This window comes from Diabrotica virgifera, chromosome 9 (genome assembly GCF_917563875.1).
Source record: "Diabrotica virgifera virgifera chromosome 9, PGI_DIABVI_V3a".
NCBI lineage: Eukaryota > Metazoa > Arthropoda > Insecta > Coleoptera > Chrysomelidae > Diabrotica > Diabrotica virgifera.
The window spans coordinates 201085355-201099518 of NC_065451.1; the positions used below are offsets into that span (position 1 = coordinate 201085355).

Sequence of the window (14164 nt, forward strand, 5' to 3'; positions counted from 1 at the left end):
GCGCGACACTATTTTCCACTGACAGTATGGTGCAAATGAAAGGAATAAATTCGTTATTTCGTAAACCTGCGACTTTAAGGAAAAATCCCGAAGCATGTCGATTTTTATTTTTAAGTTATGATATTGTGGCATATATGGTATACTAGTGACGTCATCCATCTGGACGTGATGACGTAATCGATAATTTTTTTAAATGAGAATAGGGGTCGCGTGCTAGCTCATTTGAAAGGTTCTTCAATTCTCTATTCAGTAATATAAACATTTACATAATTAGTTATACAGGGTGTCCAAAAAATTTTTATTAAATTAAATTATTTGACAAAAAAAGAAGTAGAAGGACACCCTGTATAAATAATTATGTAAATGTTTACATTACTGAATAGAGAATTGAAGATCCTTTCAAATGAGCTAGCACACGACCCCTATTCTCATTTAAAAAAATTATCGATTACGTCATCACGTCCAGATGGATGACGTCACTAATGTACCATATATGCCACAATATCATAACTTAAAAATAAAAATCGACCTGTTTCGGGATTTTTCCTTAACCCGGCACCTGCCACGTGGGGTGCTACCAGCACCCCATAACACATTTTTATCAAATATTTGGTATTTCAAGTTTGGTAACGGAGCTGTGCGTCATAGTAGCTTTCTATAATAGCATAGATGTGTCAGTGTTTGAAGTGGTTATTTAGTGTCATTCTGAACTTATAGCTCTAAAATCGAATTGGGGTGTCATCATCTGGCACTTTAAGTTTTAAATTTTTTTTGTATTTTGGATAAACAGGTCAAATTTACATGTTTTATTGAAATAAATGATTTAAATTATTAATATAAACTAATACTCACTAAATCTTAATTTTTTTAGATATTTTACTTGAGTTCGTTTATTATGGCTTGGTACTTGCTAATTTGCTTATGACACCTTTTTCATTTTATTTTTTAACTTTTATAACATATTAGTGGCTAATAAGTCAATAAAACATGTTTTTTATATTCTTGTGTCACTCAACCCATTATTTTGTTTTTTAAACAAGTAGATCACAGAAAATTTTTAAGGGGTGCTGTGAGCACTCCACGTGGCAGTTGGCGCCTTGCAAAGCCACGTGGCAGGTGCCGGGGTCGCCGGTTTACGAAATAACGAATTTATTCCTTTCATTTGCACCATACTGTCGGTGGAAAATAGTGTCTAGCACGCTTGATTAGCAATTAAAAAACAAAGGAGTTTTGAATATTGTAGTGCAAAAAACTCTTCGATATTTCATTAGTCGATGTTTATAGAATATCTACCTACCTTGGTAACATTCAAATTTTCAGTTTTTCACATAGTTTTTGAGGGTTAAAAATGGCAGATTTCGCAATTTTTCAATTTTTAACCGCTTATATGTCAAAAACTATCATTTTTAGAGAAAAGTCACTAAAGACCTTTTCTGTTTGGAATGATCCAAAAAACCTAAAAAACTTTTTCCATGCAAAAAAATAATTTTGGGAAAAAAAAAAACAAAAAAAAAAGCGTTTAAAAAATTTTTGACCACTTTTTGGTCCTGGCAACATGCAAATTTGTTAAAAGGACTCCTTTTTGAGTAAGATTGTGCAAAAAATCCGAATCACAATATTTTTCCTAGCGGATGCGCAGTGGCTTTTTGGACTATACGTACATAACTGTAAATGTTTCAGAATTGTAATAAAAAATTACATAGGTACTTACCTATCTGGAAAATGTATGTACCTATCTAGTAGGTAAAGTTTGATTTACATAATTTGATTACCAACAAAATTTCTACCAATCTTCATCTAATTATATTGTTTTCTTACTCTATGTTTTGTTTTATTTTAATATTTTAAATCCATAAAAATCAAACTAATTTAATTAAATTCAAAACTGTCAAACAGTAAGACGTTCAGTTGGCCTATCTTCGCACATGACAGGTATGATGTGTATAAGTGGTTAAATGAGCATTCAAATCCTAAGCACGCTAATAAACGCGGGTTCCAATCCCAATGCAAGTTTTTATTTTTTTTATACATATTATGATTGTAAGTATATTATATAATTTTTTTTCAGAAAATGCGTATTTAGTTAAAATTTTTGCCAACATTTATTGTTCAGAAATCATTTCTTTGTGGCATTTTTCAATGTGTTTGTGTGTGTTTTATTCTTTTATTTTTTTAATTTTTGGTATTATTTTAATACCAATTTTTGGAAAGTATTAAGTATTAAAATTAGTTTAATATTTAAATAAAATTAGTTTAAAAAATAAAAATAAACTGTTTAAAGTACATATTAATTTCGTTGGAATCATATAATAGAAGTATTACTTCTTACGTGCGTACAAAGTACACACACATTCTGTTTTTGTGGAAAAAAACAACTACTTTCAAAGATATAACTTTATTTTAGAAACATCTTCAAATATTTATTAATAACTAATTTAATGTACTCCAGTAGCACCTACTGGAGGTCTAACTCCATGAAGATGTTTTAGTTCTTCTAAGGTCCTGTCAGCGAATTGGTTCAATCCCATGGACCATGTTACTTCACCAGCTTCGAACTTTTTGTTGTGTGCTTCGATCTGGTCGTAGTTAGTCTTGAAAATGGCGAATCTTGTAGCATCTTCCTGAGCGTCGTAGTTCCTATTGTAATCAGTCTAAAAAATAAATAACATACTCAGTAGGAATAAAGACGGATCTTTCACTGTTGTTCTATTGATTATCGAAAAGCCTTTGATTGTGTTAATCATCAAAAGATGATCGAAATTCTGAGAACAACTGGAATTGAAGAACAAGACTTGCGAATTATCCCAGAACCATATTGGCACCAAACGACAACAATTGAAATAGACCACACACCGCTCAAAGTTATACGAATCCGATGAGAAGTGCGACAGGGTTGCGTCTTATCACTGCAATTATTTAATCTGTACTCGGAGTCTATATTCCCCGAAGAGGACAAAATCCTAAACAGGGACACTCAATGTAAGCATTTCAACAAAGCATACCAAATCTTTTCACGGAAATCCATACATTGATGATGATCTATATTCAGAGAAGCGTTGAATGAGGATGAGGACCAAAGTGGAATCCAGATTAACGGAAACAGCATAGACAACGTCAGGAACGCTGATGATATCCTCTTAATAGAAAGCAACTCACAAGAACTACAAAATATAATAAATGCGGTAGTTCGTCATAAAAAAATGTTTGGTTTACACCTAAACGTTACCAAAACTAAAATTTTAGTATTTTCAAAGATCTCAATAAACATACATACATTTTTTCTATGCCAGGGGACAAAAAATAATAGAGTAGATAACTTCCATAACATATTTGGAAGCAAATATCAATAGCCAATGTAACCCAAAAAATAGAAATCCTATCAAGAACCGAGCAAACGAGGAAAACACTTATGGAGATGAAAACATTTTTTACAAGATCAGATCTTATATTTATAGCATGCAGCTCAAAATTCGAATGATTAAATCCGAATGTTACGTTTTTTCTGTCTATCTGTGAAAGTTAGACAATGGACTCTGAAACGGAAAAAATAATAGATGGCTTTAAGATTTATTTTTATAGAAGAATATCGAAAAATCCATACTAAAATAGATGAAATTAAGAATTCATTTTCAGGCTCTAGTTTTGATGCTGCCCTTTTTGAATTAAAAGAGTTTACTAGTAGGCCCGCCTAACTGAAGTCAAAAATAAATAAGTCAACAATAAGTAATTTAATTTTATTTTTTCGGCGAAAAAATGGTTGTTTTTTATCAATACGGACATTTTCTTTGTTTTAATTGAAGATGTCGAAGAAGGTGCAGACCAAGAAGAAGGAGGGAATAAAGGAGACTGAGAAAGAGAAGAAATAATTATTGATGAGCGGAATTCTCAAAATTACTTCAAAAAAATCTCTTGTAACCACCAATCAACATAAATAGAAAAAGTAGATTCATGTATAAAATCACAAAATAGGTAGGTACTCCCATTTTCGAAAGTATTTATTATGGAGACCTGGAATGCACTAAACTAAACAATCTAAATAAATTCAAAAAGAAAGTTCTATTAACTACCAATCACTATATTCTTCTCAATTTTTTTGAACGAGTAGATTCTTCTGCATGAGCAATTGGAAAATTGGAAAATTGCTCATACAAAATTGAATAAAAGAGGATAACTGAGTATAAGAGACAGTATAAAATATGTATAGACTATATATTATGTACTATATGACTAAATATGTATAGAATATATCAGTATAAAATATGGACTACAAATAAACGTTAACAAAACCAAGTTCTTGATTTTTTCTAAGCTATATTATATAGTAGGAAGGCTAGATATCGAGGAAAAAAAAAGGAAAAAGAGTGAATAACTACAAATATCTGGGAACCTGGGAAAATGAAAACAATGACCAAGGTAGAGAAATCAAGACACGCACTGAAATTGCAAAACAAGCATTTATAAAAATGAAAAAAAAATTAATAATCGAGCCTGTGAAGCTGAGGATAAGAGCCTTAAGATGCTACGTGTTCTCGACTTTGTTGTATGGAATGGAAAACTGGACACTAAAAGTCAATAATATAAAGAAGTTGAAAGCATTTGAGATGTGGTTCTATAGAAGGATTATAAAAATATCGTGGATCCAACGAGTTATAAGTACAGAAGTGTTAAGAAGGCTACAAAAGTGTTGCGAGGTCATAAAGAACATCCAAACAAGAAAGCTGGAATATTTAGGCAACATTACCAGAGGTGCAAATTATCAGATATTAAGGCTCATAAAGCAAGGGTAAAAGATCCATAGGAAGACGAAGAATTTCCTGACTGACAAACCTAAGAAATGGGATAGTTGCAGCTCAGTAGACCTTTTCCGAGTAGCCACCAATGGAGAATCACCAATCATCAATATGAGAAGTAACTGCAAGTAAGCTACAGTTAGTACCTTGGCTACAGAAATAGGTTTGCCAAATTAAGGGTTAAATTAAACAATAATAAAACTTACCTTGTATTTTGGCCATGCTTCTTCAGCAGTTTGTGATGCAACAGCAACAGCTACAATGAGAGCAAGTACAAATACTTTACAAAACATTTTTGATTTCGGGAGAGGAACTGGAAGTGTATTAATCAAGTAATTCAGTTGATTAACTGATAATTCTAATAAAAATGTTCTGGCCTTTATAGATGGTATTTGACATGAGCACAAACGATGTTTACACTATATACACAAAACTATCTTACCGTCAAAATTATTGAGGAATAATTATTATTGGATTTGTTTGTTTTATGTGTAAATCATCTTTCGTTTAAATGACCTCTTGACCTTGGACTACGAGATAATTAGGAGTATTAGGTTCACACCTTATTGGCAATTATATAATTATAATAATTGTACTAGAGCTCCATTTTCCCGGCCCCTTTTGATTTCCCTGGAGTCGGGAGTCGGTAATTTGGATTTCACGGGAATTCCCGGGAATCGGGAAATTTAAAAATAAAAAGAAGAAATTGTTTTTGTTTTAATTTTCCAATGCAATTAGTATAAAAACGTACAAATTTGATTACGATTTAAAAAAGTTTAGAAAAATTCAAAAAAGAAAATTCAAAATTTTAAAGAAAATTTTAAAAATAGAAAAGTTATAAAGTGTTTAATCTGAATTTTCGTTGTTTTATTATTGAAATATATTTAAAAAAACATAAATTGTTGATATCTTTCAGGCTGATATTTTTTGTACAGAAATTTGCTGAAGTTGAAAACGCATTTTCTGTTGATGTAGGTCTGAGGCTTTTTAGTTCAGGTCATTTTTTTTATTTAAACGCTTTTCTTTACTTCAATAGTTTGCATTAAATCTTTAGACGTTAATTTGACTGACTGTTCTTCAATGCAAATGAATGAAAATTTGCAGACAAATGCATTCGCGGAAACAATACACGAATAGTCAATAAATTTTTTTTTATGTTTATTAATTGTTTCAATAAAAAAAAAAGATTTTAATGGAAAATGCTTAAATTCTCTTGTTTTTTACAATGTAGAAACTTGAAACTTTTACGGATTGTAGCTAATGATATGAACTATAAATAATTTCACATTTTACGTTAATTGTTTAAGTTATGCTTCATAAATAAACAATAAAGTTTCAAATTTTGAACGCTCATATATTTGTTTATATATAAATCGGCGTTTATTAGTGTCAAATTTCAATACGATAGGAAACAAAACTTCAACCAAAACTCGAATCAAAAAAATTGGTGTTTTTATCGTAGTCTTAGAAAAACCACCGGTAGAGACGTTTTGTGCTACAATTAACATTAGAATTAGTTTTGTAGTATTAATTAATTAAACGCTTTTCTTTAGTTCAATCGTTTGGGTCAAATCTTTGGACCAGTGGCGTAGCTAGCACCACAGGGGCCCCATATCAAGGTTTGTTACGGGGCGCTTTTCGACGACTGATGTGGGATAGTGCTAAAAAAATGTTAAACAAAAGAAGCAAAAACGTTTGTATAGAATAGAAATATGCTTTGTTGTCACTGAAAATTTTACAATTTTATGTAAAAAAGAAAGCTTACAAAGTCGAAAAAAAAAAACAATAACAAATATAGTTTACTAAAATTACATAAATCGTCAATATTATTACAAAATAAAATATAATGAAATAAAACAAAACAATACATTTCATTAATAATTGGAAATATTTTAACTGTATATTCTTCGGCTCAAAATATTAAGGTATAACCCAAATCACCTACTCCGAAAATACTTCCTAAGGGAGCTTGAGTTCTTTGAAGATGGTGTCTTTTAATTAGTTTCTTTTTAAATACCTCTGGAACGATACTATTTAAAAAAACTAAAGCTGGTATACCTATTTATCTTCCAGAGATAAATCGATTTCATAAATTGCGAATTTCTAGTACGGGTCATATGTGTCCTTTTTGGGTAAGGCAGCGGTTATTTTATGGCATAACTTTTTTGTCTTTAACTTTTATTTTTGACACTGGATTATTAAATTGTGAGGTATTCTAGTACTTAAAGTTACTCTTGCTTTAAGTCGGTGGGATACACCGTTTTCTAGAAAAACCGATTTGAAAATTTTTCGTTTTTTGAATTTAAACAAAATTTGAAAAAAAAAATTAAAAAAAACGGTGTATTTTACCGACTTAAAGCAAGAGTAACTTTCAGTATTAGAATAACTCATAACTGAATAATCTAGTGTCAAAAATGCTTAAAAATTAAAGACACACAAAATAATGCGATAAAATAACCGTGGACCTACCCAAAACGGACGCATATGACCGGTACTAGAAATTCGCAATTGATGCAATCGATTCATCTCTGGAATAAACGTACCAATTTCCGTTTTTTTTCATAGCTTTTTTCAAATTAAAAAACGCAAAATTTTCAAATCGACGGTTCTAGAAAACGATGTATAATACCGACGCAAGAGTACCATTCATTACTAAAATGCCTCACGATTTATTAATCCAGTATCAAAAAGACTTCAAGGTTAAAGACAAAAAATTATGCGATAAAAAAATAATCATTGCCCTGCCCAAAACGGATGCCTATGACCGGTACTAGAAATTCTAAATTTATGGAATCGATTTATCTCTGGAAGATAGATAGGCGTACCAGTTTTCGTTTCTCTAAATTAAAGCGTTCTGGAGGTATTTAAAAAAACTAATTACAAGGCGCCTTCTTCAAAGAGCTTTTTCTCCCCTAGGAAGCATATTCGGACTAGGTGATTTGGGTTAAATTTTAATATTTTGAGCCCAACAATCTACAGTTAAAATATTTCCAATTATTAATAAAACACCCCGTATATTGCAAAATTTAAATAAATTGCATGATACATACAACCTTATGAACTAATAAGTTCTGCGTATAACACCCAAATATAGATATAAATAATAAACCTAAGTAACTCAATAGTCCAAATAAAAGTCGAAAAATAGATTTGGATTGTAGAGATCCATTGTTTGAAAATAGATTCAGTTTTTTCAAGCCTAGAGTTATTGGACATTGGAAATAAGCGTAACAAAGAAGCTCTGTTCTTACGATGCGAGCGGCCGGTAAATAGATATAGCATACAATTTATAGATAAAGAACCGATTACACGAAAATATACGCAAACAATACACAAGGTCTCATGTATTCAAACATAACGCGATTACAAAAATTGTAATCTGGCATTATACTTTATATAATGTCTCACACACAGCCAAAGGTGAATAGACAATATACAGTGGCTTGAAAACAAAAGCTCTGCTATGGAATAAAGGCAAACGGCAAAAAATAGATAGGTACCTGTACACAAATATAGTTTTATATAGATAAAGATAATGCCATTACACAAAAATGTCGATATCCAAACAATATACACTGTTTCCAAAGCGTTTTAATAGTGAAATAATTGTAGAATATTTTGTGCAATTTTTTTAAATCGAATTTTGTTTCGACATCTAGCTCTGGGGCCCCTGAATGTTGGGGCCCCGTATAATTGATACGGCTGATACGGCAGTAGCTACGCCTCTGCTTTGGACGTTAATTTGACTGCGTCTTCTTCAATGCAAATGACTAAAAATTTGCAGACACATGCATTCGCGCGAACAATACACGAATAGTCAATAAAAAATTTTTTGTTTATTAATTGTTTAAATAAAAAAAAAACGATTGTAACGGAAAATGCTTAAATTCTCTTGTTTTTTAAAATGAAGAAACTTGAAACTTTTACTTTGATAGTAAAAGAGTTAGGTACTTTAATAACTAGCAATGCTATTCATCAATACAGGGTTTTTCTAAATAATTGCGACAAACTTTAAGAATGACCGTTTGCTTTATAAACATAGGTATGTCCGCAAATGGTTTCCGAGATACGGGATATTGAATTTTTTCTTACAAACTAACGATTTATTTATTGCTCTAATACTGGTTGAGATATGCAAATGAAATTTGGTAGGTTTTAAGTGGTAGTTATTGTGCATTTTTTGACATACAATAAAAAATTTTATATTCACTATTGGCGTGCATACGGGTATAAATATTTTAGATACATCCCGTACGCACGCCAATGGTGAATATAAAATTCTTAATTGTATGTCAAAAAATGCGCAATAACTACCTCTTAAAACCTACCAAATTTCATTTGCATATCTCAACCGGTTTTAGAGCAATAAATAAATCGTCAGTTTGTAAGAAAAAATTCAACATCCCCTATCTCAGAAACGAAGCATTTGTAGACATATGTTTATAAAGCAAACGGTCCTTATTTTTCCATGCAGAATTACCCCTTTAAGTTTGTCGTACTTATTTAGAAACACCCTGTATTTATTAATAACATGGCTAGTTGTTAAAGTACCTAACTTTTTTATTATCCCACCTAAGCGAATGAATCAAAAACCAAATTGTTAAGAAAGCCTAAGGCTACAGTCGAGTTTTAATTTCAATATTTTATATCCGCTAGAATATTCCACAAGGTGTTCCAAACTTTGAGAGGAAAATCACACTATCATTGTTACACCCGGTATACAGTGACACTTGTACCCTCGGAGATCCGTGGAAAAAATTTACACCCAAAATAACAAAATTCAGTTTGGCAACACTGTGTGAAATTTGATAGTAACATATCATTTTTAAGATAAGCACAACTGTAATTTAGTCCAAACAAATTAATATATTTTTTTGCCAACAAAAATTATATTTTTCAACCAAATAATGTTTCAAATATGATGTGCAAAATAATTTTTAATTGGGTTCTGCTAATGGGCTTGCTTTTTGTTGTTATTAAAGTAAAAAAAACTAAATTTCACTCATTAAATCATTATTGTCCGGTTATCGTCTTAATTATTTTAACTGTACTAATATCCGTCGAGTAATTCTGAATGATTAATAGGTTGTTTAAACATTTTATCTGTAGTGGCTTCTGGAATATCTTAAAAATATCGAATTTCATCGATAAAATGCACATATTCCACCGATCTTGGCTTCGACTCATACCTGTTTAGCAATAATATTATTACATCGATATTCTTGAAGAATAAAGCAATCATATACTAAACAAATCACTAAAATTGGACAACAGGTTTAGGAAATACGAGACATCAAACATGTCCAATTTTGGATAATTAGTGTTTATTGAAAACGTTTTTAGTGTACTTGATTCAGTCTCAGTAGAACGGCCGGATGCCTAACGACACAATTTTGAAAAACAAACACCTAAGAGTGGAAACAAAGGCCCGCATATACAGGGTGAGGCAGATAACTAGCCTATTAGAAATATCTCGAGAACTAAAAGCAACAGAATCATGAAAATTGGAATACAGGGGTTTTGAAGGATGATCTATTAAATGAAAATATTTTCATCTCTTTGCAACTTCCGGTTATACCGGAAGTTGCTTATAACTTCGTTTTTTTAAAAGGGACACCCTGTATATTTTTACATTTTTGGATTCTCTTCGATGTCTTCTTTCTTAAAATATGAAGTTTTGTAATGTTATACAGGGTATTTTAAAAGATAATTACGTTTGTTTATTAATTTCTTAGCAATATTCACACCCTGTAGAATTGTAGTAGTTTGACAACTAAAACTCTACTTACGTTCAAATGATTTTTAATATAGTCTACTATTGTTAAGGATCATTAATATAGCTAAATTTTTAATTTTAGTATACAGGGTTGGTCGAAACTCGGAATGAGTATTTTCTGAGTTTTCTTAAATGGAACACCCTGAATTTTAGTATTGTAATGAAATGATATTTTATGGTACTTTTTTATTTCTTAAGCATTCTCTATACCTAACTGCTTTAATTTGTGCTTAATTGTTAGTCGCAAAAACAGTCTTAGCTACGTAGCTATTTTGATAGCTAAACCATTACTGGTAATTTTAAGGATCGGTCTGGATTAATATGTATTTATTTCTGAAAAATTGTTTGTGATTGAATATTTTCATGGCCAACCTAATAAAATTTTACGTATTTTTTGTTGCAATTAATGTTTAGCTTGAATCACCATTAACTCACAAATTAAAGCAGTTAGGTATAGGGAATACTTATAAAATAAAAAAATACTATGAAATATCATTTCATTACAATACTAAAATACAGGGTGTTCTATTTAAGAAAACTCAGAAAATATTCATTTCGAGTTTCGACCAACCCTGTATACTAATATTTCAAAATTAGCTATACTAATGATTCTTAACAATAATAGACTATATTAAAAATCACTTGAACGTAAGCAGAGTTTTTAATGTCAAACTATTACAATTCTACAGGGTGTGAATGTTGCTACGAAATTAATAAAAAAACGTAAATATCTTTTAAAATACCCTGTATAATAGAAATAGAAATTTTAAGAAAGAAGATATTGAGGAGAATCAAAAAATGTAAAAATATAGAGGGTGTCCCATTTAAAAAAACCAAGTTATAAGCAACTTCCGGTATAACCGGAAGTTGCAAAGAGATGAAAATATTTTCATTTAATAGATCATCCCTCAAAACCCCTTTATTCCAATTTTCATGATTCTGTTGCCTTTAGTTCTCGAGATATTTCTAATAGGCCAGTTATCTGCCTCACCCTATATACGTCAGTTATTAGGCCAGTTATGCCTTACACAGCCGAAACAAGACCAGACACAAGTAAAATACAAAGACACCTCGAGACTAAAGAAATGAAGATTTTAAGAAGGATTGCTGGAAAAGGACTACAGGATAGGGTAAGAAGTGAGGAAATCAGACGCATATGTGGGGTAGACAATATAAATACCTGGGTATAGAACAGAAAAGAAGAGTGGAATCAACACATAAGCAGGATGTCTGAATCAAGGATAATAAGAATAGCCAGGGACAAGTCACCGTTAGGCAAAAGAAGTATAAGACGCCCACGGAAAAACAGGAACGACAATTTAGGGGCAAAATAAAAGACACCCTTGAAGAAAAACATGCAGTACTGCCTATATCAAAGAAATCTATAAGATTCAGTCTCCTGACCCCAATATTCCCTATATTATGTATTTTTTTTCTCAGCAATATTAATCATAAATATTGGTTTCGTCGTTTCTAAGATTTCATTAACAGCCTTCATAAATTTGATTTATTGTTGGCAAAACATACTCAACATTTCCAGTTAAGTACTTGGAATTATTACTGTCTTATTTTATTACTGGAATTAGAATAAAAATAAGTTATTAGCCTACTTATATAACTTTGCCACATCTTTGTAACTAACCGGATAACATAAAAAATTATTACCAAATATGTTTTGTTAATTAACGAAAACATGTACCAGTAAATGTTATGTAAATATTGATATATTCTTATTTGACATAAATATTTTTACCTTATAAATACAATTTAATAAGAAAATGCTTCTTGCTCAGTTCGTCGTGGGTAAAAATGCTATCTTAAGAAGAATATGTTGCCATGTTGTTACCTCTTAGGTTTACTGGTTTTCTGTAAAAGTCTTAGTTTGATAAACTATCAAAGTGTTTCTGCATCGCCTCCTAATTTTTATTATTTTTACCTCAAATCACAGCTCGCATACATCTCATCATCATCATTTTCTTAGCCATTATCCCTATGCGGGTTTACCTAATTGCATTTTCCCATAAGCTTCTATCTTGAGTAATATCAATATTAATCCCCTTTACCAACATGAGGCTAGAACAGACATGCTAGAATAGAAAAAGCAAGGGCAGCGTTCATCCAAATTATCCAAGCTGTTCAAATCACACAATTTGAATTTCTAACGGAAGCAACAACGAAGAGAGCGGAAGCGTTCAAAATGTGGACATGTAGAAGAATTCTTAAGATATCATGGATCAACAAAATTCTTTTTCTTCAGGTGCCATCTCCGCTACTGAGGTCGGCAATCATCATAGCTATTTTAATTTTTGAGGCAGTAGCTCTAAATAGTTGTTTTGAGTTGCATCCAAACCATTCTTTCAGGTTCTTCGGCCATGAAATTCGTCTTATTCCGATGCTTCTTCTGCCATCTATTTTTCCTTGCTTTATGAGTCGCAGGATGCCATACTTCTCGCCCTACATCATATGTCCGAGATACTGTAGTTTTCTTTTTTTAATTGTAAGTTCAACTTCCTTCTCTTTACCTATTCTTCGTAGTACTTCGTTGTTCGTAACTCTATCTACCCAGGAAACCCTCATAATTCTTCTATAGGTCCACATTTCAAAGGCGTTTTAGTCGTCTCATTGTCTCTAGATTTAAGGTCCATGATTCCATTCCATAGTATAGTACACTGTATACGTAACATTTTATTAGGCGTACTACGAGAGCTACATAATGTTACATCTTTGCTACGTAGGACCTTTTATAATACCATAATTAGAATGTGCTTTTTCGATTCTGACTTTGATTTCTGCAGTATAGACAAAATATCAAATGCCAAAATACTCCAAAAATTTCAAAAACAGAAGGAAATAATGTGCACGGTGAAAAGAAGAAAATTAGAATATTTCAGCCACATCAAAAGAAATGAAAAAAAATATACCCTGTTAACATGCTTTTTGCAGGGACAGGTGAATGGTAAAAGGGGCGTCGGAAGAAAAAGAATATCTTGGCTCAGGAACTTGAGGACCTGGTTTGCGACATCCACTACAGGGCTTTTCAAGGCAGTAACTAATAAGACTATCATTGCCAGTCCTAACATTCGTAACGGATGGGCACCAGAAGAAGAATAAGAAAACCAACATGACCTGCCTAAGGGAGGGAGACGCCCTCTAGGTTTTCTTTGGCCTTCCTCTGGTGGTTTGATCATGTTCAACATCTCGATGTCTCTTAACATATGCTCTCTCATTTTCGAATCAATTGGTGCCACACCTAGACTTTCCCTAATGCACCCCCTTTTCATTTTATTCCTTTTTGTCATTCCACTCATCCACCTAAGCATTTTCATTTCTGCCAAATGCATTCGTTGTTCCTTTTTCCTTTTAATTGCCCAACATTCAGTTCCGTACATCACAGCCGGTCTTATGGCTGTTTCATAGAATTTTCTCTTCAGCTTCATTGGAATTTTTCTGTCACACAACACACCACTCTTACATAACTTTTCTACATCTTTGTAACTAGGCGGATAACATAAATAAAAAGTATTACCAAATATGTTTTTTGTTAATTAACGAAAACAGTAAATGTTATCTAAACACAGATATCCTTATTTGACATTAA

General features: G+C 31.6%; 1 protein-coding gene across 1 annotated transcript; it reads right to left on the reverse strand.

The window, feature by feature from the left end:
• Window positions 1-2379: 2379 nt before the first annotated feature.
• LOC114329285 (digestive cysteine proteinase 2-like) lies at window positions 2380-5301 on the reverse strand. The gene is made up of 2 exons (XM_028278329.2): window positions 4997-5301; window positions 2380-2651 (listed from the first exon to the last, which is right to left on the reverse strand). Exons 1-2 carry the CDS (start codon window positions 5081-5083, stop codon window positions 2436-2438), a joined length of 303 nt encoding a protein of 100 aa, XP_028134130.1. The 5' UTR covers window positions 5084-5301; the 3' UTR covers window positions 2380-2435.
• Window positions 5302-14164: the final 8863 nt, after the last annotated feature.